The sequence below is a fragment of the Triturus cristatus genome, chromosome 5_1, assembly GCF_964204655.1.
Source record: "Triturus cristatus chromosome 5_1, aTriCri1.1, whole genome shotgun sequence".
Lineage (NCBI taxonomy): Eukaryota > Metazoa > Chordata > Amphibia > Caudata > Salamandridae > Triturus > Triturus cristatus.
In genome coordinates, this window is record NC_140587.1 from 397,279,266 (window position 1) to 397,306,049 (window position 26,784).

The 26,784-nt window shown below is 42.6% G+C and overlaps 1 protein-coding gene across 2 annotated transcripts in view; it reads right to left on the minus strand.

The window, feature by feature from the left end:
• Window positions 1-26,784, minus strand: part of RIMS2 (regulating synaptic membrane exocytosis 2) — a 1,922,267-nt gene that overhangs the window by 508,075 nt on the left and 1,387,408 nt on the right. For both annotated transcript variants that reach the window (XM_085605119.1, XM_085605120.1), the window contains one exon: window positions 5,603-5,668. In XM_085605119.1, coding sequence (XP_085461245.1) covers window positions 5,603-5,668 — 66 coding nt within the window. The remainder of the gene's footprint in view (window positions 1-5,602; window positions 5,669-26,784) is intronic.

The window sequence follows — 26,784 nt, forward strand, 5'->3', positions numbered from 1 at the left end:
AAAAACGTACAAATTCACTGAAAAAACCATAGGTTTCACACACGTTATAGTTAGGAATTAGCATTTAAAAAACCTTGCTAATTCAATGAAAAAACCATAGGTTTCACACATGTTATAGTTAGCTGGAAATTTTACTGATAAAAAAACCAATGAAATTCCCCCGTTATAGTTACTGTAGGCAACTATAACTCACGCGACCGCAATCCTCTGCTGATGACATATGTGTCTTTATGAAAAAAAAATATTTGTAATATATGTATAGCTAAAATTTAATGGAAGAAGACATGGGCAAATAAGTGTCTAAATACAGTATTAGCATCAGCAGAGGATTGTGGTCGCGTGAGTTATAGTTGCCTACAGTAACTATAACGGGGGAATTTCATTGGTTTTTTTATCAGTAAAATTTCCAGCTAACTATAACGTGTGAAACCTATGGTTTTTTCATTGAATATATATATATATATATACCTCCACAGGAACTCAGGGGGAGAAGAGGCAGTCAATATGTATAGCCCACTAAGAATGGCCCACATCCTAATCCCACTCAGAAAATGAATAATCCATGGAAGGGAATCATGTATCTGAATACGCCAGCAGTTGAAATCCCTGGCACATTCAATATTACAGAATGGTAAAAGGCCCTTTCAAAACTAAAAATCAAACAGTGGTCCGGTTTGGCAGTTATTATAAGATATGGCCACAATTTGTGAATCAGAGTTAAATACTCATGTTTAATCCTGCAACAAAGTATCACATGGTCAGTGCAGGATAGGCCTTATATACATTCATTTCAGTCATTAATGAGGAATCAGTGCTTAATATACAGCCATGTGCTATAGGACTGATTCAGAAGTGAAGAGACAATCACAATTGAGCAATTGTACCTCTATGAATAATACTTATTGAAAAACAAGAAACACATTGCATTTTACAAAAGAATCATTAGACAATCTTTACAAATGCCATTATATTAGTCAAGACAGACTTGAATAGTATCCTTTTCAACAGGTCAAAAAAATAATTTGTGAATCTACTCCTCTGTTTAACTTCTACATTTCTACTAAATGTTAAGTTTTTGGGGGGAATTTATACAACTTTTAACACTATGTCTGAGATGCTGTGAAAGTCACAGATTCCTAAGTGTACTCCTGGTAAAAGAATAATGATGAGAGCCCATTTAGTAAAATATGGGGGCATGAACCATGAGAAAATGTGTACAGAGTACATTTAAACAATGGAAAATGTCTTGCATGAGTTAAAACCGCACTTTTAAACTATTAATACAAAGTATTCTCCAAGGAAAAAATCTTTTATCTGAGGAGAAACCATTCACCCGAACCCATTTTGTGGTAGTCGCCTCAAACTGCTATCCTGGAACAGATTGAATCCTGACCTTGACAAACATAAAACCTTGTCTCTTTTTCAGGAGGGGAAATTGATGTATAAAACTTTCTAGAACTTCCCACGCTCCAACAACCACTCAAACAAGTCAGAGAATGTTTACTTGCACAAGCAATTCTGTGTGAAACTCTTTATTTAAGTGTAAACCACGATGTGTGAATCACTAACAGCTTCACACACTCACTACAATTTAATTAGCGCATGAAACTTCTAATTTACAAGAGAGAATGCCAGATTCTGGGGCAACACAGTTTTACCCACTATGACCGAATGGCGGGCAAACATGGATCTATATGTGGGAGCCGAAAAAACAGTATACACAGCGAGGGGATGCCCCAGGAAATTCAGGAAGATATGGCAGCCATGGCTGAGTTACTATGGCTTAGAGTTGATCGATGGGGACCCGTCTGAGACACAGTTTAACACATAGAGGCCTCAACAAGTGGTGTAGTGCACTCTTGTATTACCAAGGGGGCTCAGTGAATAGAGCAGGATTATTGTAGAGGGTAGGATTGTGGGGGGGAATTGTCAAACAAAATGATTTTATATTTTGCTCTCCATTTCCACAAAGAATGGTTACTGATTATAATTCTACTTTTGTAACATATGAGATGCGCCTGCTGTTGTTTTGGCTGATTCTTTCAAAAACAAATAAAAACTGTTTAAAAAAAAAGAAAGTTCAATTTACATGCACAAAGGCCTTTATGACTCAAATCTACTGCATTTCAAAAGTCAAATCTATCAGTTTGTGCTTCAACCTCCAATTCATCTTTGTTAGCTGGTGGGGAATGCTCTTTTAACAAATTGTGAGAAAGGGCATTTATTGTGTGGCATCTAAGCATTTCCATCTAATCTAATAGAGAACTTTGGAAATTATTGGCACAACTAGTGAATCATCAAACCAGCAGGGAAACATAGGGGTATTTTAATTCTTAATATTTTGAAATACAATTCAGCAGTGTTATTAAACAACTCCAGCTATACAAATGGCCCCGGAATTATTTATTAACTGCTGCTTTTGATTGAGTAGCAGTAGCAAAAGATCAAAAAAAGTTGGGTTCCCTTAAAGAGCATTTTTTCTATGTCTACTTAATTTCCATTACTAAATAAATTTACCAAAATAGTACCTCGCCATTTGGGCCAATAATATCTTGTATTAAAACCATTTTGAGACCACATTGCAAATATGTACATTTCTTTCATAGACCTAGAGTGATGAAATGACTACCTATCTTAGGATACTACTTTAATCAATTATATGGTGTCAAGTTTCAATTCTGATCCTCATCTGGTAAAGATGGTCACTGGGATGTTGACTGTTATTTACCAACATTCCAAGTTCATCATGGATTTTCCTGAATCGACTTGAATTAGAAACAGTCTTTTGCTTCAAAAATATTTTGTTCTCCATATAAAGGTGCAGGTCAGTACAGAAAAAGCAGGCATCCATCCTGCTATCGCAATGGAAGTGAATCACTTCCATTGCGATTTCTGTACTGACTATTCCTACACGACAACCGAGACTACAGCTAATTAAAAGCCAAAAACCCTGCAGAATCTCCTACCAGGTGCCACTAAGGGGCATACACAGCCAGAATCTGATTCTGGTCAAGACTAGGCTGTTACCGAATAATTACTTCCTCCCCTCTCCGCACCATGTCCTGATGAAGACCCATAGTGACTGCCGAAGGGAGCACACCGTGGGTTGAAACGTTGACGATATAACAAGGCTTAGACCAACCAAGGCCCTATATGCCAAAAGGAACATTAATAGCCACTAGGGCTCATGGTTATAAGTCTGGCCTCAAAACTTTTGTTCTTTCCCTTGTATAAATCCTGAACCACCTTGTATATACTGCACCAATTTTATCACCAAGCACATATGTCACATGAGCACTATATGTATATATTTGACCTACTGCTGAACAGCCTATTTGTATCCTTGAAAAGATGAATATATTTGAATGAAGTAATTCAGATAAAATGCAAAGTGGATATGCATACACTGTGTTATTGTGATGATTCCAGATAACGATTCTTATATAGTTAGGCGTGTGTGACATTCATGTCCTATGAATATTGGGGTTATGCGACTCTTAATGCGCAGTGAAAATTACTTTTGAGAACCCGACAGAACCATTTTTGTTTATAAGCATATATAGAGGAAGGCTTGTTGGTTTTCCTGTGTTTTGGTTTCATAAACTTTACATCTTTTTTATATATCAATCAGTCACATAGGAATTTCACTCATTCTTTTTCAAGCTTTGAATTCAGGTGCCTTCTCATAGCGGAGATACTGAAGAAGTACAGACTTCTCTAAGTAGAGCTCAACTGTAGATTGCAAGATCAGCATGTTACCCAGCTAACACTGAGATTTTTCTTCCCTGGTGAATGTGACAGAAAACACCCAAACTATAGAATGTTTTCTTGGTCCATAATCTCACAGTTCAATATGTTTATTATTCCTCTATTTGAGATACAAAAGAACTAAAAGTACCTGGAATCTTATTTTTAACTCAGTCTACCATAGCTCAGAAGTAAAATGCAGCTGCGACCCATAGCAGCAAATACGATGCTGAGAAACACACACATTTTATTGTGATGGAAGGATATGTAAACTTCTACTAATGAAAACATCAGAATGTTTTTAAAGCTGCCAGAAAGTCTGCAGAGTTGAGTGCTAACCTGCAGACTTTATAGGCTTGACTTCCTAATAGCCTGCTAATTTTAATGCAGATTCATTAACTAATGCCAAAGTTATTAGTGGAGGATAATTGTTTGCTCCCCATTAACTTTGCCACCTACAGTGTAACGGAACCAAATCTGACATACCAACAGAACGCTAAACATGTAAATGTATGAAGAATGTCATGAATATTTGTCAAAGACACCAAAATTATTAGCAAATTAACATTTTCCTGACCCCACCCTTGTCAGATTTGCATTGTGATCCATGCACTGGACTTAACTTCACATATCAACAAAATACAAAAAATGTAGATGTCTGTTGAATTTTGTTTGGATTTGACAAAAGTAACTAACAAATGAACGTGTTTTGCCCCCATTTAACTGTGCACCTCCCTTGATGAAGCTGCACCAACCTTAATACATTACACGTAAACTTAATATACAAAGAGTAGGCCTAAATGTGTGCAGATCTATAAACTTCCCTAAAAGTTATAAGGAAATCTAAGATTTTTTGAAACACCTTTATTTTTGCTTGGGACAAACATTTCGGATCTAACTGAAATGTGAGACCCCTCAATAGAATGTAGATGCGTTGCTGTAAAACATTATGCCTGGATTTCATTTAATACTTATCTCACTAGTGAGGTTTATTTATTACTAAGAAAACATGGGACTGGCAACTAAGTATGGGCTATTATTATATTGGTTGGAGGTAGGAGACATTAGAATGAGCTATACATGGTAACTTAATGTTTTTATTACTTTGAGTTATAGCTCAAGCAATATAGTAATGGTTGGTACTTTGGGGTCAAATTATGGAATGTTATAAACAGGTAAAGTGTGATTGAAGCACCAATTAATAGTAATGTATTTGGTTTCCAATCTCTGACAGTAAGCAGCTGCAGAACTGACTGTAATTCCTCCTCACATTGCAAACTTAACAACCATGTGCACCTTATGCCATAGGACTCAAGTCAGATCCTACTGACCAGGTCCAAACAGGTCAAAACCGTCCAGGGGTTGCATGTGTTCATGAGGCAGATAGGACTGGACTGTTCCTATTGGAACAGGATCAATGATGATTTGCAAATGGCTGGTTGCTGACTGAGATGGCACGATTGGCACAAAAGACAATGGAATGTATTGGGACCCAGAGGAATTACCATTGGCTGAGCTTAATTCAAACAATCCACCAATCACTCTTTTGTTTTTTTCATGGATAAATTAAAGGCACTTTAATGAGGGGAATCCTTTGCCATCCTTCCAAAACATCCTGAATGATTTATTTTTGTTCAAATGCAATATAACAATTATCATTGTCATCAGCTGAGTAACATTGTGTTTCATCTTCAGACACTATTTTCAGCGTAGGTTGTGAAAGGTGAATCAGACATACAAAACAAATTTGCAAAAACCTTAAGCCTCTCAGAAGTTTCAATCTCTCACAGTTTTCAAATAATGTTCAACAGCAAAGCACATCAGTAACTTTTCAAAACTATATAAAATACAATACCTTTCAGGAGAATGAGAAGGATCTTCATAATATGTATTAGGCACTCTTCTATCCTGTCTCGCCCTCCTAAATATAAAATAAATAATATTTTAAAACTACAATAAGTAATGCCTTTTCATTTTTACACATATTGAAATAATTATTCATCTTTTACAAAGACGCAGAAAAAACATTGAATCCGGTTATGCACAAAATTGTTTGGATTAATGTAATTTTTCAGAATAAAATAAGAAAAAACAATATTTCAGATGAATTATTCTCAATATAATTCTATTGGAACATGTGGATATACTGTTACATAGTAGTTCTGAACTTGAAAATTAGGGCTTTTACAAACAAAACTGTTGGACCTGGCCGTCTCTGCAGGGTCGTCCCCAAAGCTTTTTCCTGCCCCATCCTATTTTTCTGAATTTGTTTCTGTTGGCCTTAAGACTCTCTGGACTTTACCACTGCTAACCAGTGCTAAAGTTTTTGTGCCCACTCCCTATAAAATTGTAAAATTGGCTAACACCTGATTGGCATATTTAACTTACTTCTAAGTCTCTAGTAAGCTGGCATACCATATACCCAGGGCCTGTAAATTAAATATTACTAGTAGGCCTGTAGCACTTATTGTGCAACCCGTTTAAGGGGCTCTGTAAAACATGTCTCAAGCCTGCCATAGCAACCTACCAGCAGTTTTAAATAGCCAATATGACTTCTCTTTTTAAAACACGGCAGTCACCCCTAAGGCAGGCCCTAAAGAGTCCATGTGGAAGGGTGCTCCCGGTTTTCAGTTTTTACGGATTTTTACAGAAACAATGTGTTTTCTGTTTGCATTTATTTTTAAAAGTGGATAGATACAGAAAATTGGGCTTCTTAGGGGTGACTTTGTGCTGTCTTTAATGAATTATAGTCCAACAGCTGAGCAGATGGACAGCATGGGAAATCAAAAAACAGGATGCAATTTCATTAAATAATGACATGTGTCAACATACATTTGTGGTATAATGCTAATATTTACCAGTGGATGTTTTGTTATATAATATTTGGCAGCTGAGATAGTTAAAACAGACAGACATCAAAGTATGAGTGCACGTCTGTCAGTTAAATAAATATGGAAATGTACAGATTTACAACTTCATTTATATGCAAAACGCAAAATAAATATGGATAAATACATATAAAGTGGGCAAAAAATAAAGATGAATAAAAACAGACGGAAATGCTAAAAAAATAAATACCATAAAACCGGGAGCTCTAATTGTAATTAAAAAAGTTGAACATGTACTTTTCATTATTACATGTACTGGTAGTGGAAAAGTCACAAACTTGTTTTTCACTACGGTGAGGCCTACTTCTCCGCTAGGATAACACTGAGGCACCTTATTACATTTAATACATACTAATGTTTGATTGGGAGATGGCAGGAAAGTCAGTTTTGGTGTCTTACTAATTGTAATTTAAAATCCACTTTTTAGAAAGTTGACATTTTCTTGTCATAACCATTTTGTGCCTGCAGCCTGTACCTTGGTCACATGATTAGGTGTAGTTGGCAGTTGGCCTTTGTGTATTTCTCCCAGACAGCATCACAATAGAGCGACTAGGTGCTGGCTGGATGGGCTATCTTTGACTTAATAGGGGGGCAGCTGCCACCGACCACACTTGCGCTTCAAAAGCACTGTCTCAGCTCACACACAAATAGCTTGACACTAGTCTATTTTGCCCCAAGACAGACTGGGACCATAACAGGGTGGAAGGAAATTCCAGACACCTCTTGGGGGGAAACCTCCAGAAGCTTCCCCACTTCAAAGTGGGCACCAGGTATAAATATTGGACCCTTCGACCCACTCTTCATATCACTTCTAGACTTGTGAAAGATTCAGAAGGAGGACTGCTCTGCCCTGCTGCTCAAGTAAGAAGCACCTTGAATCGAGGACCACCAGAGTGACTCAAAGGGCTAGTTGGCTGGCCTCCTAATCAGAGCCTCAGGAACAGAAAAGACTCCAACCATCTTGAACCCTGCACCTTGACTCTGCCTGCTATGAGTCCTAACCCCAAGTGTGTCGTCCTGGTCCTGGAACCTTGGAAGTGGAGAGAAAGGTGCTCTGTCAGCCCAGCTGTGGTCCCCATCATAACCTATGCAGAATAATGCAACCTGATGCAGTCTCGGAACACCTCCTTGTTACCAACACAGAACATAGAAGACACAGAAGACCGCCCTGCTACCTGGAATCGCCACTGCATGGCGCAAGGCCTAACAACAAGGAACTAAGGTAAAATTCTCAACAGGCTGTATCTGGCTCAGCCTCCATTGCAGTAGGCTTGAACTTGTTAATTTGTCCTGGTCCAGTGCGACCAGATAACCACAGTTGGTGCTTTGTGCTTTCAAGCACTATTTTTACCGAAACCTTTAAAATTGCATATCTCCGGTCTTACTAATTGATTGTTTGTTGTTTTGGTGTCCAACACTTTATTTAAATTACTCTGTTTCTCTAAATTATAGTGGGATTGTTTTGTGTTACTGATGGTGTTCTGCATAAACACTTTACACGCTTCCTCGAAGTTAAGACTGACGGCTTTTGTGCCAAGCTACCATAGGGTAAAGCACAGGTTTATTCAGTGACTTTTTGTGGTTCACCATGACAAGGATTGTGGCTGTTGCTTTAGTAGGGTATCAAACCCCTCAACAATGTCCAATTGCTCACAAATACCATTTAACCCAAACAAAACGTACAACTGTATCTTACAAAATGAATAACTCTACCAGCAACTACATTGGACGAGCACATACATTAAGGTACTTGTTTTATAAACAAACTAGTTCCGCCCTAAGGCATCAAGAAAGTCTGACAGTTTCATACATTCAAAGTCCCATTTAGGGTATGGTCTATAACAATTAAATGGAACTAGAACTAACGGAAGAATAAAACAAAATTGAAATCCCAAAACATATAAGGCCTGATTTAGAGGTGGCGCAGGTTGTTACCTATGTCAAAAAAAAGAAAAAACCTAAAAGAATGCATAGCCTGTCCACTCTAAATAGTGCAGACAGTTTGAAGCACCTACCCTGACATTCCCTATTCTGTTGGGGCTTTTGGTGTAGGGTGTCAATGGCAGAGTCAGCAGGAGCCCCACCATTAGAAATATTGGCTGTCTGACTCTCAATAGAGCTGGCAGACCGTCAGTATGGTGGATAGAATACTCTGACATATTTTTGGCTGAGTACCTGGTCCACCAAACTCTAAATCAGACACAAAGTCTCTACTGCCTTCCACTATTGCTAGAGCAACCAATCTCAAAAGGTTTCACACTAGCAAAGCTAAGATTGCTTGTTTCGCCTTAGAGATTCTTGGTAGACAGAGACTGAAGATGTCTTCGATTATTGATTGATAAATTCAAAGAAAAGCAGGATTATCTATGTATTAAAACAAATGGTGTGGAATTGTGTAATAGTAGGGAAGTTCTTGAATGTAGCAGTAAGTATATTGAGACTGATAACACATACCTTGATTAAATGCACATTAAATCAAAACATTGCCACTGTATTTTGAGAATTCATTCAAATCCACAATCAGCTAAAATATGTACAAATGTGTAGGATTTTGTCAGGTTTGGATAAAAGAGATACAACAAGTCACCAGCTATGGAAATCTGAACCTGTGATTATAAAATCAAGTAAAGATGTATATGCATGGACTGTGCTAGAGGCTACAAGAATGACCATAGTTATAATGGAAGAGTGGTTGAATGAAGATCTGAAATACTGGTGTCTGATTTAATGGATTTGTCTGATTATCATTAATTAGCAAATTGTCGCTCTACTGTCTAATGGACCCACAAAGTACTTTTATACTGTTAGTACATGATCAGACTATGTGGCTTCCCGCTTGCGCAATGTGCCTGGTACTAACTATATATTTGATAAATGTTTACTATAAAGATCAGTGGATAACCCAGGTTTAGGTCCTGCACACTCACCCATAGTGTTAGCTATCCATCTGACATATACATTAAATAAATAACAGAGAGTAGTGGGGAGTCCGAAAATACCCAAAAATCACATGCACAACAACATCTAAGTTTGTACTGTTTACTTGTACATCTTCATGAATAAACATATAGTTTGTAGGTATATCACATTCTTGTTACGAGAATTTTCTTCTTGTAAGAATTCACACAATATAAAGTAAAATGGTACATTAGACTTTGAAGTTGGCAAGCAGATATATTACATTCTTGTTATGAGAATTGAGACAATATAAAGTAGTAAGTACATTATCCAATAAAGTTGCCAACGTGTTTTGCGGGCTGTGTCTGCTTTTTCAAGGCAAAAATATATAATCATTTCTACACACTTGCAGAGAACTTAGAGACGAAAAAAGTAATCAAATGCAGTCCAAATTTTACAACAAATGTCAGCGTGCTCTAATTCACTCAAAATACTTGCAATGTCCCAATGTATCTAATTCCTCAAGTGTGTGATCACTACATTTGATTACGTTCTATCTCTAAGTTCTCTGCAAGTGTGTGGATACAATTATATATTTTTGCCCTGAAAAAACAGATACAGCCCGTGAAACACGTGTTGGGAACTTAATTGGTTAATGTACTTACTACTTTATATTATATCAATTCTCATAACAAGATGTAATATATGTGAATGGCAATTTCAGAGACTAATGTAACATTTACTTTATATTGCATGAATTCGTACAAGCCATAATAAATGATATATACCTACAAACTACATGTTTATTCATGAAGAAATACAAGCATGCAATACAAACTTAACATTTTTAGTACTGGCCATTTCCGTGTATTTTCTGACTCCCCACTACTCCCTGTTATCTGATAAATGTTTGTTAATATGTTAAAGTAAAATGAATAACAAAAAAAGTAAAATTTGTGTATTATATGTCATGCAGGTAAAGGTGTTTTAAAGGAGGCAGAGTTAAACAAAGTCTCATAGATCTAAACTTACACAGTAGTAGATTATTTGATGGTACTATTGCAAATAATCTTTTAGATTTAGTTAAGCCTTCTTTCTACATGCGATTCTTGCTCGTTGAGAATAGCATGACCATCTTATCAGTCAAAGAAGCATTATACCTTCAGTGGAACTGAACAATCAGAATACTAGGTAGAAGTTTAACATTTGAAATCAGAGACTTCTTACTGGCAATATATGACTCCAATTGTAAATTAAACAAACTTTTCAACTGATACAAAGCCCTTGAAATTTTTTAGTTATACGAAAGCATTGGAAAGACCCATGAGATGACCGGCAGAATATAACGAGGTAGGAGACTGAAATAACATAACTAAAAAGCTCAGGACAAAATAAACATTACAGGCCCTTGTAGATGGGTCACATATCGGTAAATGATGTCCAGGGTTGTAGCTTTGTTTTTAAATTATATTTTTTGTATGTGGCACTTTATGTATTATGCCTTTTTGGACATACTGATGAAATTTTAAACTTAATGCCCTTTACTGTATATCGTGTGAAGAAAATAGCGAAGTTACCAGGGTCATATCCCTGCTTTGAATTGGATATTCTCTACGCAGCACTTTATGCATATGGTCTTTTGTTTTTTTTTGCTTTAATATGCCTTTTCAGACATACTGATGACGTTTTAAACTTAATGCACTTTACTGTATATTCTGTGAAGAATAGTGAAGTTACCAGGGTCATAGCCCTCCTTTGAATTGGTTCTGTACATAGCACTTTATGCATATGGTCTTTGGGGGTTTGTTGCTGAGATTTTATATCTTTTATTTTATTTAAATGAATTTTATAGTATATCTTGTGATGTGAAGATGTTTACTACTTTTAGGATGCTTTTATGGTTGCATTTTTTAACTGAATAAAGCTTGTTTTGACTTTGACTTACATGCCACATGATGTAAATCTCACTCATAGCTTTGTCACATCCTTCAACTCTACGTCAGATGCAACAATACTCAAGATCAAAAGCACACCATAGGTAATGATAACACACCATACCCGCACTGTGTAGATCCTAGGTGAGATATGACATGGATTTCTTCAGCCCTTTCCCCACCTCATTAATCTTTTATCATAACGATGATGTCCTTGAATAACAAGTTGTAAAAGTGATCTGGAGTACCACCTAACATGTTTCTTTAGTAAACTGTACCAGCCCTCAACACCACAAGAGAAACACTACCAGATATAGACATTTCGTTCCACATGTACACACTACAATATCTGCACAAAGGAAGAGTGGGGTACTGCAATGCGACTCAAAATGTGCAACATTTCGGTATTTCCCGGAGTACAGAACACCAATATTTGAGTTCCTAGGTCACTAGACAACACATTTTCCTGACACTGTTCTTAAGGTTACAGCTATGGTATGTTAGTCTATAATTGGTAATTGTACCACATAATAGGTCCACAATTAATCATGTAAAGTAATCAATGTTTAACCCAGAACCATGGTTTTTTTCCCCCTCTACCCTGTTGTCCTTGCTCGCTTTCCTCATCATGGCTCTACCTTCTACGAGCGCATCGGACCACCTGACCTTGTTAGGCCTTAATGCGTTTAAGACTGTCTATCCCCCCTACCTTTCGAAGACAGAAGCTAAGTCCTTTAAACACAATCTACTCAAACGTTGTCCTGAAACACTCATCTCTGATACTTATTTCTGTTCGTCTAAGGGTTTAGTGGTTACAGACCTTATGTTCTATACATCCAGAAGAGCCTTACCTACTATGCTTCGTTCCAAACCCTTGTGCAAAACTCTTCACAGCTTCCGAATAGTCGTATTACCTTCTCCAGTACTCAATGCTGATCTGACCATTTCTCACTATAATAATGCCAACGTCATATGTTAAGCCTCCGACCTAAATCTTAATAGCTTTGACATTATCTTAATGAGGATTAAATCTCCCTTAATAACTCGATATCTAATCTACATCTTATGGGTTTACCCTCTACGGCGGAACATCTTGTTCCCTCCCTTCTTGCTTCCTCTCCGTCCCCCTCCCCTTCACTCTCTATGTTCCGGTCTGATACTTCCCCAGACACGGTAGATGAGTGTAATACTTTCAAACTCTACCCTGTTAGCCTGGATTATCCAACTCAAAGAGCCCATTACAGCAACCTTAGTGCTTCCACTACCCTGCACCCAATCTCCACCCAAATGACATCACCTGATGCACAAGTTACTTACCTTCACTAACGATATATCTGTAAGAAACATTAGTTAGTTATAGATTACTTACCTTAAAATTACTCCTAGGCGTCGGACTGGATCCGGAAAGATTTTTCGTCAGCAGTACTTCTGCGCATCAGAAGGCAGAGTCGGTCAGCTCTGCGTTCATCGTCGTCGTCGTGGTCACCGGGATGACTTCACGGCAGCTACTTAGACACTGCCCTCGCGTGCTGACGTCAGTTCTGTACACGACATTCCGCGCCAGAAACGCAGAGCCATGCAAGACACTGACCATTGGTGCACAAAACTAGGGCCCTGAACGGATGCCCTTAACCCTAGAAACCAGTTCGCAGTACGGGGAGGATGGGTGGGGCGGTAAGGAATCTATAACTAACTAATATTTTCTACAGATATATCATTTCCGAAGGTAAGTAACTTGTGCATCTGAAAGAAACACGTTCGCTATAGATTCCTTACCTTAGTATAGATACCCCTGCAGTACCAACCCCAGTGGTGGGTTTGCGAACCAAGATCACACCAGAAAGTCCTGGAGAACAGAACGGCCAAAGAAGCCATCTCTCCAGACTTGGCTGTCCAGGCAGTGGTGTTTGGTGAATGTGTGCAGTGATGCCCACGTGGCCGCCTGACAGATGTCAGTTAGAGGCACTCCTCTTCCCAAGGTAGTAGTGGCTGCCGTCGCCCTGGTAGAGTGAGCGTGCAGCCCCACTGAGGGCTCCTTTTTAGCTAGAGAGTAACAAGCCTTAATACACAACACAACCCACCGAGAAATGGTAAGTTTGTGTACGGCCTGACCCTTCTTTGCACACATAGCCAACAAACAGTTGACCATCCACCCGGAACTGATTTGTGTGATCCAGATAGAAGGAGAGCGCACGTTTTGGGTCCAGACGGTGGAGCCTCTCTTCTTCCTTTGAAGGATGCGGAGGTGGAAAGAAGGTCGGCAAAGTAATGGTCTGCCCGATGTGGAAGGCAGTGACCACCTTAGGGAGGAAGAATGGAAGGGTCATGAGAACCACCTTGTCCGGATGGACAGACAGGAAAGGAGGTTTTGAGGAAAGAGCCTGGAGCTCACTCACCCTTCTAGCAGAAGTGCTGGCTACCAGGAAAGCAGTCTGAAGAGTTAAAAGATGTAAGGTACAATTATGAAGTGGCTCAAAGGGAGCGCACATCAAATAAGCTAGTACAAGATTCAAGTCCCACTGAGGCATGACAAATGGAATTGGAGGAAAAAGATGCGTTATGCCTTTCAAGAAACGGTTAACGACCGGGGACTTGAAAAGAGAAGGCTGATCTGGCAGCCGAAGGAAAGCAGAGATGGCAGAAAGGTAGCACTTGATAGTGCCCAGAGCAGGGCCCTGCTGGCCTAAAGAAAGAAGGAACAAGAGTACTTCAGAAAGAGGGTCAGAAAGGGAATCCACAGCCTTTGCTGTGCACCATGCCACAAGTTTGTTCCACCCGCAGGTGTATACCGTCTTTGTGGAGGGATGCCTGGCTGTCAAGATTACATCACAAACTTCAGGAGGCAGGTCAAAAGATGTCAACTGCCGCCGCTCAATCTCCAAACAAGGAGGTGGAGACTGGACAGGTTCGGGTGGAGGACCGTCCCCCGCTCCTGCGACAGAAGATCCTCCCAAAGAGGCAGTCTGATCAGAGGATCGATGGCCATGTTGAGCAGCTCGGGATACCAGACTCTTCGTGCCCAATCCGGAGCCACAAGAATGACTTGGGCCCGGTCACGCCTGATCTTCTTCAGCACTCTAGGCAGAAGTGGTATAGGTGGAAAGTCGTACAACAGACCGCAACTTCACTCGCGATGAAAAGCGTCACCGAGCGAGTGCCACCTTGGAAATTCCAACGGGCAGAATTGCTGACATTGCGCGTTCTCTTCGATGGCGAATAGATCTAACCAAGGCTCTCCCCACGGACAGAGAGAAGGAATGCCTTCAGTGCATGACGAATCGCTCGGAGCTCCAGAAGGTTGATGTGGAGCCCAGACTCCGCTGGAGACCAGAGGCCTCTGATCTCTGCCTCTCCCATGTGGCCGCACCATCCCAGAAGGGAGGCATCCGTCACCACTGTGAATCCTGGTTGGGGAAGGGAGAGGGATCTGCCCCTGACCCAATCCTCGTTTGTGAGCCACCACTGCAGTTGTTGAGCAGTGCCCTCCGAGATCTGGACGTAATCAGACAGATTACCCTGATGCTGCGCCCACTGGAACTTCAGGTCCCACTGCAGACCCGCATATGCTGCCTGGCATGATTGATCAGCAGGATGCAGGAGGTCATGAGGCCCAGCAGCCTCAGGGTCATTCTGACAGAAACCCGGGACAAGGGCTGAAAGATCGAGATCATAGCCGAATGTCCCAGACTCGCTGTTGGGAGGATAGACCGAAACTGTGCCATGTCCTGAACCGCTCCGATAAAGAGGAGCTTCCGAGAGGGAATCAGGTGCGACTTCAGCACATTGATGGAGAACCCCAGCAAATGCAGGAGGTCGGCCATAGTCTGGAGGTGGGAGACGACTGCCTGGGGCGAGTCCACCTTCAACAACCAGTCGTCGAGATAGGGGAAGACTGAGACCCCTGATCTGCGCAGATAAGCTGCAACCACTGCCATCACCTTTGTTAACACCCGAGGGGCGCTGGTAAGGCCAAAGGGGAGCACGGTAAACTGGAAATGCTCGTGGCCTACCGTGAACTGCAGGTAACGCCGGTGAACCGGCAGGACGGGGATATGAAAATAAGCGTCCTGCAAGTCCAACGCTACCATCCAGTCTTGCGTGTCGAGGGCAGACAAGACCTGAGCAAGCATTAACATTTGAACTTCTCCTTCCGGAGGAAGCGTTTGACGTCCCTGAGGTCAAAGATAGGATGCAGGCCTCTGTCCTTCTTGGGAACCAGAAAGTAGTGAAAGTAGCAACCACGACCTACTTCTGGGACAGGAATGTGCTCGATGGCTCCCTTGTCCAAGACAGCCGTAACTTCCTGCTGGAGAAGGGCCAGATGATCCTCCGACATGTGGTGGCAACGAGGTGGCATGGCTGGAGGGGTAGTCTCAAAGGGGAGGGAGTAGCCCCTTCAGACTATCAGCAAAACACAACCTGTCCAAAGTGATGGTGCGCCAGTGGGGGAGGTGATGGCAAATCCTGCCACCCACTGGCGTTTGATGGGCCTGAAGGATGGACTAGGAGGGATTAGAGGCTGCTGCAGAGGGGGGGTTGGTGGACTGGCCCACCCGCTGGTCCCCTGAACCACGACGCTAGTTCCCACGTCCCAAGCCGCGTGAAGTTTGGGCATCTTGCTGCGGCCTGGGGCCCTGGGCGGGACGTAGTGGGGCACCCCTTCCGTAGCTACAAAAGGGGCGTGAAGCAGACTGCACCGGATGGGAGGAGAGGCCCAAGGACTTGGCCGTAGCCTGTGAGTCCTTGAAGCGCTCTAGGGCGTTGTCTGCTCTGTCGCCAAAAAGGCGACGGCCATCAAAGGGCATGTCCATCAAGGTGTTCTGGACATCCCCTGAAAAGCCAGTGGCCCATATCCAGGCATAGCGTCTGTGTGCTACCGACCTTGAAATGGTCCTGCCCAGAGAGTCGGTGGTGTCCAGTCCACAACGGATAGTAAACTTAGCTGCGTCTCTCCCTGCGGCGACAGCCTGAGAGAGCACTGCCTGGGCCTCCTCCGGACACTAAGGCAGCACTTGCGCCACCGTATCCCACACAGAGTGCAAATAACGGCCCAAGAGACATGCAGTGTTTACAAACAGCAGTCCTAAGCAGGCAGAAGAAAAAAAATCTTTCCAAGATGGTCCAGCTTCTTGGATTCCCTTTCCGGTGGAGCGGTAAGGAAGGTCGCTTTTGGAGGCTGAGGCTTGGACCACCAAGCTCTCTGTGGTGGGGTGTTGGGAGAGGAAAGTGGGGTCGCCCAGAGCCGGGCGGTGGCGTCGGGCGATCATCCTGACCATGGGAGCCCCAGTGTGTAGGGCCTGGACCAGGTACCCAAAAGGATGTCAGTGAGGGCCTCATTAAACGGAAGCAGGAGCTCTGAAGAGCTCGCCACCGGTTGAAGCACCTCAGTCAGGAGGGTAGTCCTGACCGCCACCGTAGGAAGTTCGAGGTTGAGAGCGTCGGCCGCCCTACGCAACACCACAGCGTATGATGCCAAGGTCGGATGAAGTGTCAAGACCACTAGCATGCCCCAGTTCCTCTCTCCAGTCCTGTTCAGAACCAAGCTGGTCATTTAAAGGGTCATCTGACCCCTCCCAGTCCTCCTCATCTTCCTCTGGTTGCCACTGTGGTTGGAAAGGGGCCCCAGAAGTGAACAGGGCTCGAAAACCCAACTCGGCGCCGGATCCGGCATCTATCGACGCCGGTCCTGCATCGTGTCTACGTCACGAAGGAGGCTGGGGTCGACGCCGGCCGGGAGGCCGACCGGCGTCGGGCACGGTAGTGGTGCAGTCGGAAGCGGTGCTGGCGGAGGCGTAATAAGGTCAACTGGCGCCGATTCGGATCCAGGCCTGGATCCAAGGGGGGCCTGTGGCACCGGGGCCGGAGCCGCTGGCATCGAAGACCTAGGCCCCGCAACCAAGTCCGCGGGGCCCGAAGACGCGCCGGCGGGGTCGGTCCGCCCAAAGATGGCATGCATCGCCTCATAGAAAGTACGAAGCTGGACGGGGGTGGCTCCAGGTCCCGGAAAGGGAGGGAAGCCCGGAGTCGACCCTTCAGGCTCCGTGCGCGAAGCCACGGGAGTGGCACCACCTGCGCGTCTCGTCGAGTCGGCCGACCGATGAGGAGAAGGCAAAGAGTGACGATGCTTCTTCGACTTCTTTTTATGCTTCGACTTACCCGACCCTGAGTAATAGACTCCGATGACTTTGAGCCGGGCTGATGGTGACTCCGCGACCGGTCCCTCGGCCTCCCTCTCGACCGGGACAATGAACGGCACGGAGTCGACTGCCTTCGTTCAAGCAGCTTTCGGGACCGCTCCCGTAAAGCCTTCGGCGTCAAACACTGACAGTCGGAGCATGACTTGGGGTCATGGTCACGCTCCAGACAAAAGAGGCACACATGGTGGGGATCCGTCACCGACATCAGTCAGTTACAGGAACCGCAGGCCTTGAAACCGGGCATCCCTTGTGCACCTGTTCGTCAAAAATGACTGAGGTACTGCTCTTCCCAGATCTGTGCAGGCTGGCACAGAAAAAGAAAGAACTGACATCAGCGTGCGAGGGCGGCATCTAAATAGCTGCCGCAACATCATTCCGGCGACCACGACGACAAACGCGGAGCCGACCGACGCCACCTTCCGACACGCAGAGGTACTGCTGACGAGAAATCTTTCCGGATCCAGTCTGATGCCTGGGGGTAATTCTAAGGTAAGGAATCAATAACTAACATGTTTCTTTCAGATGCGAATGACAAATGTATTACTCACAAACCCTACCCTGTGGGCCCTGATTATGCATCTCTAAGTGTCCGTAACATAAATCTCGTACCATAACTCTTAGTGCTTCACCTACTCTGCACTCAATGTCTTACCCCAATACATCACATACTAACCCTTAACTTCCTATCTCCTCACATATTTTTTCCCCCATCTCACAGGCAAAATTTTCCTTTACTGACATTTATCTGCCTCCAGGGAGCTCCTTCAACTTCGCTCACGGAGCCCAGACGACATCTATGCGAATCCTCCCTCCCCTAGAGGTTAATATGACAGAACTCAATTGGACTACGGTATCCGCCTGCAATCTGGGTGATGGTGAGAGTTTATCTTCCAACTCCCATCTACTTAAGGGACTCCATACATTGTACTGCTCCAGGCCAGTCACTGACTATGTTAGTCTCCCTTTCTTTGAAAAGAAAATGGCTGATCTCAAGCAGGATCTCCTAAGTGTCAGAAATAACCTGCAACCCTCCTACACTTCTCCCTGAAGATGGAGAATTTTTGCAAACTCTATCCCTCCTGCGGGTTTGATCGACCTACTCTTCCATCCAATGTTAAACACTGCGGGGAGGATAGGTCCTTTCTCACTATCCCACAATGGATCACTCTGCCTCTTCCTAACCACTCCTCCAGGCCCCTGAGGTTCTTACCTCCGCTGTAATATGATGACAGATGCGCTCTTCTTCTTTTGTACAATGGCTCTTGGTGAAGCTCCTCTAACTCACCAGTCAACATACCAACTATCTCCGCCGATCCTGGTAGAGAACCTTGTGTTAACCTTAGTTACGTTAATAGTGATAACCTTCTTCAGATCACCACGTCTCACCCAGAAGCGGTCACTACCGTTTCTCATATAAATTGATGCTTCTCAATTGCAGATCAGCTGTGAAACACGCTGCTGATATTTCTGAACTCATCACCTCTCAACAGTTGGACCTTATGATCCTTACCGAAACTTGGCTCAATGACTCCTCCTCCCCAATGCTCGACATCTTAATCCCTCCTGATTATGACATTATCAGATGCGATAGACTGGCTAAAACGGGAGGGGGCATTGCCTGCATCCATCACTCTAGCCTCACAGTGAAACAGGCTCCAAAGGTGCTGATGTCCTCCTGTGAGCACCTAGTCACAGAAATGTGGAACAATGGCAAGATTGTTTGTGTGCTCCACAAGATGTATCATCCACCTGGTGTCAATCTTCTCTTCATAGAGCAAATGATGGAGTCCATTTCCGCTTTCGCTGACCTTCACACTAGCCATATCTTCCTTTGGGGATTTTAACTTTTACTGGAATGACACAAATGATCCACTAGTACACTCTTTTAAGGCTTTCCTCTCTGACCTCAACCTCACCCAGGCATGCAATGGTCCCACCCACAATAAAGGTGCCACCCTGGAACTTATCATAGCTAGAGACAACATTATACTCCTTGATGACATTATACCCTGTGATTGGTCGGATCATCACCAAATCTCCTTTTACATTTTGGAAAAAGTCCTGCTCAGACAAGGTCAACCGCTTAAAACCAAACAGCTGGTTTACAATCTGAGAGACATTAACATCAATAATGTAACTAGCATTAGTAAGAATATGCTTCAGCCGCCCCCTAACATGTCTAACTTGGACGACCTAACGGATCTCTACATCAATTCCATGTCAAGTATAGTTGACTCTATCGCTCCCAAGCAACTCAAAAGGATTCTAATCAAACAATCCAAACCCTGGTTTAATAGATCACTAAATGAGGAGCGTTGCAAACTTAGGCTTTCTGAGAGACTATGGAGAAACTCTCCCTCCACTACAAGCCTCAATCAGTTAAGGAGGATGAGAAGCGCGTACAACAAACACATTCGCAGTGCAAAATTAGATCACTTTAGAGCCCAGCTTGACAGCACTAAAAACAGACCCAAGAAACTGTTTGAAATCATCAAACAGCAAGCCACTCATACCACAAACGATATATCGCCACTCATGACCTTCTGCCCCAGTGAGGAGGATTGCTCAGCTCACTTCTCGTAGAAGGCAAGGAAAATATAACTTGTACTGCAATGTGCTACCAAACCAGCAGTCCTTGAGTTCCCCTGCATTTGGTGCACCTAAGGCAGAGATTGCATTTTCACACCCCATAGTCTGCTCTCCTAAAAACAACGATTCTTGGAATTCTTTCCTGCTCCCGGATGATGCGTAGATGGCACTGTCCCTGGCGTCTATAAAACCCTCTAACCACATCAGCGATCCTCTTTCCGCTAAGCTTCTCAAAGATCTCAATCCAGCCATTCTTCCACTCTGGGCCCTTATCATTCAAGAATCTCTCGTACAGGGGAGGATTCCTGACTGCCTCAAGATGGGGGAAATCACTTCCATCCCTAAGCCTGATGCTGACTTAGCGGATCCTAATAATTTCTGTCCGATCACTAGTATCATGACTTTAGCAAAATTATTCGAGAAATGCGTCCACACACAGCTCTGCAACCACATCGAGAAATGTCAGCTCCTTGACCTTTACCAGTCTAGTTTCAGACAAGGGCACAGTACTGAAGCCGCACAAACCCACATCATTGCCTTGAGATCCCTTCATCAAAATGTCCCTTGTCTTCTGATCCTTGTTGACTTGTCCTCAGTATTTGACACTATTAAACATGAAAACTTGATTGCTATTCTTCAACATAGGATGGGGTTATCGGGCCCTGTCTTAAATTGGTTTGCTTCTTTCTTATATGACCGTGCCCAAAGAATTAAAGTTAACCGATCTCTTGCTGCCAGTACCCCTGTCACCTTAAGGTTCTGCACTGTCACCCACGCTCTTCAAACTTTTCATGGAACCTCCTTCCAATATTCTGAATGGCTCCAACATTCAATACCATATGTAGCTGATGACACACAACTATATTTGAAGATCTCCTCTCCTGATGACATAAAAACTCTAAATAGTGCACTTTGGAAAACGCCACAGTGGCTAATAAATAATCATCGGTTGTTAAATACCCTCAAAACAGAATTATTTCCGATTCCCCCCCCACCCCCCCGCAACCACTCGGCTCCTACCCAAGACTGGATCAAATAACTCTCTGCACTCAACTGCATCTCTCATGTTGTTGACTCTGCTAGATCTTTAGGCATCACCCTGTACAAATACCTAAACATGCAAGCTTACATTAGTGCCACTATTAGGGGTGCAGTTCATCAGCTCAATACCCTAGGTAAAGTCAAGTCATTCTATCCTCCTGAGGACATCTAGTCAGCAGTCCAATCCCTAGTTATAGTTGGAATATGGTTTGGTGACCCGAGCCGGCATTCCTAAAGCTAGTTTGGCTCCGCTGAGAGCCACTCTTAATGCGTCGGCCAGACTCATCACGGGCTCCAGAAAACATGACCATATCACTCCGGACTTAATTCAGCTTAACTGGCTATCCATTGAAGCAAGGATTTGTTTCAAGATAGCTTGCCTGACGCACAAAGCTATTCATTACAACAACCCCATCCATCTATAAAAAAAACTTGAGCTATCAGACTCGAGTCAGAAATTAAGAAGTTCTAATACTCTATTTTTGAAACCACCCAAATTCAATAAGAAAAGAACTTACAACCGTGCCTTCTCTGGTCTTGCTCCAAGAATTTGAAATGCTCTTCCTCTGGAGATCAGACCCAACCCATAGACTACCTCTGTCAAAAAACATGTCAAGTGGCTAATACTGAATGACCATCTACAGCAATAACCCTGATGCCATCTTTAATCCACTTCCATCGCCAGCTTGACAATCTTTTTACCTGTCGCTCTAAATTTGTTATGTTTCTCTTCACAGGTCCTTTTTGATGTATTGCCTGCTGTAACTTTTTTAGATACTTCTTGTGTTCTATTTTGCACCGTACCCTTGTTTTACACATCTTGCCATGTACCCTCCTTTGTACAGTGCTCTGATACCCTTTTTGGGTCATGTTCGCGAGTTGTAAACATTTATAATAAATAAATAAGGCAGAGTAGCCCATTACAATTATCAAAGGTTTCCAGCTATGTTTTAAGTTGATTTCCCATTTTTTGTACAGTCACAAAGAACACAAGGCAAATAAAGTTGTAGATTTCAATGAGGCGTTTTACTTCACTACACTTATTTTACCTGGTTTGCAATCTGTACAAGTGAGCATTATAAAAATATGTACTAGCCACTTTTATTTCTCCACTAGAAAGAATACTTTCCTTGAAGTGAAATCCCTCTCTCTACACCGGCTGCATAAATGTTGGCATATGGGAATTTCCACACCTAATTTCATGCTTAGTCCTATAAACATCCACACAAAGATAACATTGTGCTAATTGGGCATAAAATAATTAGAAAAGTTTTCAGAAACCATCCTAATACTGCTCATCTGCCCCTTCCTTTGGAACACCCATTTAGGCACCCATACTCCAAACTTCTTACAACAGATAATTTGACATTGATGTAGATTGTCAACACTAAAGTTATTCAGCATTAGAAAAATATGCAAATTATGATTTTAGAATTTGTTAACGTAAAAATAGTATATTTGCTTACTCTGGTAGGAAAATATAGCTTACATTTATATTTTCCAAACTAATGTACAGGCATGTTTAGTATAATAAGATCCGTTCTCCGAACAAAATAGAGGGTTTTGGCCAAACAAGAATCAAAAGCGAGCATTTAAAAGACAAAGGCTGCTGAGTGACATTGGTGGTGGAACTGTGGAGCACGAGCGCAAGATCAACTGACGAAGAAAAGGGAATTTGGATTCAGAGAAACAACACATTTACCTACTGGGAAGTGAGGTCGTCGAAATACTGACATTGAAAGGTGTGTAAAATATTACGGGTATTTGTGAAGTGTATGAAATAAAACAGAGGCGAAAACTGGAAAAACTGAGGTGGAACTGAGTGGCACTTGGTGGAAGCCTGTGGCTGAGGATGATGTCTGAAGGGACCCGGCTGATGAGCCACAATTAGGATGTCTCATAGAAACAGGAAAAAGAGCCGGCACATTTCGCTCTTAATCTTATCCCTACAGCAATTAGATCGCAGGTTAAAAACTGTATGTTCAAGCACACTGGAAGAAGCTAACCCGCTCAGAAAAAAATAGAAACATAGCCAGGTGCGGATGACGCACAGTAGGGGAATCACCTTGAAATGTAGTGTTATCTCTCTCTCTCTCTCTCTCTCTCTCTCTCTCTCTCTATATATATATATATATATATATATGTCACTCACTGCATGCACAGACCTCTTGCTTGGCCATTCAACCCCGCCCCAGTCTATTCCCTGTGCATAAATCACCTAACTTAACAGGGAAGGTCATCAACAAGGTTATTTTCTTTTTGTTGAGAAAGTAAAGACTGTAGATATTGGTAATGGGATATCGTCTAGAGCAGGGCTTTAAGTGGGAAGAAAAAACTGGGGGTCTCTCAAAGGGGCGTGGACAATGTAATTAAGGGTGTGGCTTAAAAACACGTAAGCTAAAAATCTGTGAATAGCACAGTGTGCCACCCGACTTGTATTTTGCTGTTCCTGTCATTGCGTCCAGATATATGATACAACAAGTCACATCATACCTACAAGTCAGAACTATTGACTGTGTCAATGTTTACTAGTTGCATAAGATAAATAAGCAGCAACTATGGCTTGTATATAATATTGTAAAAAAACTTCCACTTAAAGCCATGATGACACCACAACAATGTTGCTTCTCCTGAGTTTCAAAAAGAGAAGGTAATTCCAGAGAGAAAATGACTCTCTTTAAAGGATTTCCCTTCCCCTACAAGGCTCACCACACGCACATAAAGTGCCTGCTGTCACTGTAGTCCGGAAAAAAAAAACTGACCGCCTGTGCCAGGGCACAAAACAGAGCCCGATAGAAACCCGTTTCGAGGCCCCCTTAAAAAAACTGCCGGTGCTCAGACCCGGTGAGACCCGGCCCACTTAAAGCCCTGGTCTAGACTAGAGCTTTAAAGGTGAATATAGCACTGACTAGCGTAAACAAACCTTCAGATGAACGTGCTAAAAGAGGGGAGCTCCAAAACAAACAATGTTTGCAAGAAGGTATCTGAAGTCAGCTCGATGGCTATATTCTGTCTTTGCTTCAGAGGTGCATACAATAATACTCTCTGGTAGAAGCACTAGTGGATTTTATGCAACTGAACAACAAAACCCTGCTCTTTTGGCCAACACCTGATTCCAAAACGCAAAACTTTGCATTAGGTATGAAATCACTGCCACCACATGTCTTTCATCCATCTCTAACAACATCTCTTGCAGCATGAGAGTTTTTAACTCTCGAGGAAAGTGACCCAGTATATTAGATCTGGGCTAGTTATAAGGGTATGCTTTTGAATACGAGTTCCAGCGTTTCATAGCCCAATCCCGAAACAGGGCCTGCTTCACAAAGGTAAACTTAGACTTTGGTGTTGTAAGCTTCCTCTTTTTTTTGCTATTCAGAAACTCCAATTTTAATAGTAATTTTATGACTGTGGAGACCTGTTCTACCTATCTTTTTATGTGAGAGCCACACCCCCGACTGCGGAATCTCTGCAGTTGTAAACTTACTGTTTAATCTGAGTTTATGATAGCAAAAAACCCTTTAACAAAAGGTGAAGTTTACCTTTGAATAGCAGCCCATCAGCGTCCAATATTTCTGATGCTCCTTGGTACCTGAAAGCTCATGGTTTTAGTTCCAGAAGCGATGTCAGCTATACCACACTTGCACACTTCTTAAATGAGCACCAACATGCATTAAGACGTAACTAAGGGTCAAAGACAGTGTTCCTTCTTAATCATTAACCAAGCACAACTCTCCATATTTCGTACACAAGTCAGCATTCGCCAAGCCCAAAGTACCAAATTAGTATCTTCTTAGCACAACATCAAAACGCATAGCACAAGCAATCTACCCATGCATCATTGCATCCATAAAGCTCAAATTAAGCCCTGCTATCATTCTTTTCTAAACTGTGCTCCCATAAGTAGAATGGCCTTTGTTTTAAGCAAAAGTGCTTCGGATGCTGCTTCAAGGTGAAGGTTAACTTTCTTTAGGTGTCTAATGTTAACCATCTAATTCGAAAGCATAAAGATACCCAGACGAAATAAAAATTTCTACCAGGCTGGAAAGTCAAGCTCGGCAAATAATTAGAAATAGTGAGGAAGGTACAAAGTGCATAGGGGGAAGAATGTGGAGGTGTTGTGTATGTAACTGTAAAATTGTGAATTAGAGAAGCATCATGAGGCAACCAAATGGTTGCTGGTTGTGTACCACATTGAGGCCTGAATCCAGACAGGTTGTTATGAAAGAGGCCTATTCTCTTGAGCGCCTAATGTAGCTGACTTTAACAATGATCTTACCTGGGAATTGTACTTGGACGAAAACATGCTTGATCCTGTCAATGTGTTTCGGGGTTGACAGGGAAGGCTGGTCACCATGGAAATTATAAAATCTAGGGTATTGCCATTGGTGTGTGTCAACAGATTCACAAGTGAAGAGATATTGGCCAGTAGGTCAAAAAAGGAATCCTTCATGGGTTTGTATGATGTATTACGTGGGAGGTGGAGTGTACTTAGTCAATGATGCTGTGATGGAGTATGATATGAGTTAAATTTGTAGTAGCTAGCCAGTGGACTGTGTGAAAGGAGACGGTCTACACTGGTGACAATGGCAAGTAGCCAGAGAGAAGTCTGACTGCTGATGTGGAGACCAGCACCAAAAGATCAGTGGACAAACAAAATACGTCCTCCTGTTCTTTTTAATAATCAATGTGCTGGATGGTGTACACTTCTTAGACTAAGATACTGAGAACGTGGGCGGTGGTAGGAGAGCTGTGTTTTAGTAACTGGCATTGGGACTATCAGTAATCATGAGTTCTGAATAGTCTGCTGTGTTATGCATAGGAGAGCAAAGTACAGCTTGAAAGGAAATTTGTTATATATGTTTGCTCCGTGATGTAGTGAGCAGAGGGGCATGCTGATAAGGTTGCTTGGTTAGGATGCATATGGATTGAATGAGCGATTGCTTTTTGTATGTGCCTGAGATGGTGAGGATAGTATATGGTAAATATGGTAGGAAGCACATGGTGTTTTGATGGTGTAAGGTACAGGAATTCTGGTTCATGCATTCCCGTGCAGTCACTTATCACAGTTCACATTTGCTTGTGGAAATCTAAGTGCAGATACTAAGTGGACCTTCCAAAATAAGGGGAGGTGGTAAAAAACAGGGTGCATAGGGATTAGGTATTTTAGTAGAGGCATGGTGGGCTGCATGATTTTTGCAACACAGTGTTATCTAGTATGCGCTGAGGGGAGGTGGGTGGGCACCTTCTTTGAATGCTAGCTGATAGAGGAAAAGAAGGGCACACAGTGATTGGCTGGCAAAGGGAAAAAGCGTCAGTGTGCATGATTTTGGGAATACAGTGATGCCTGGGGTCACTGAGGGGTGGTGAGCAGTCTCCTAGTTGTGAGTGCTGCTCTGAGGCTAAAGCCCAAAATGCAACGTGATTGGCTGGCTCAGGATGGAAGCTGCAGGTCACATGACCTTGGCTTATGTTGATGTCTTGGATGCACTG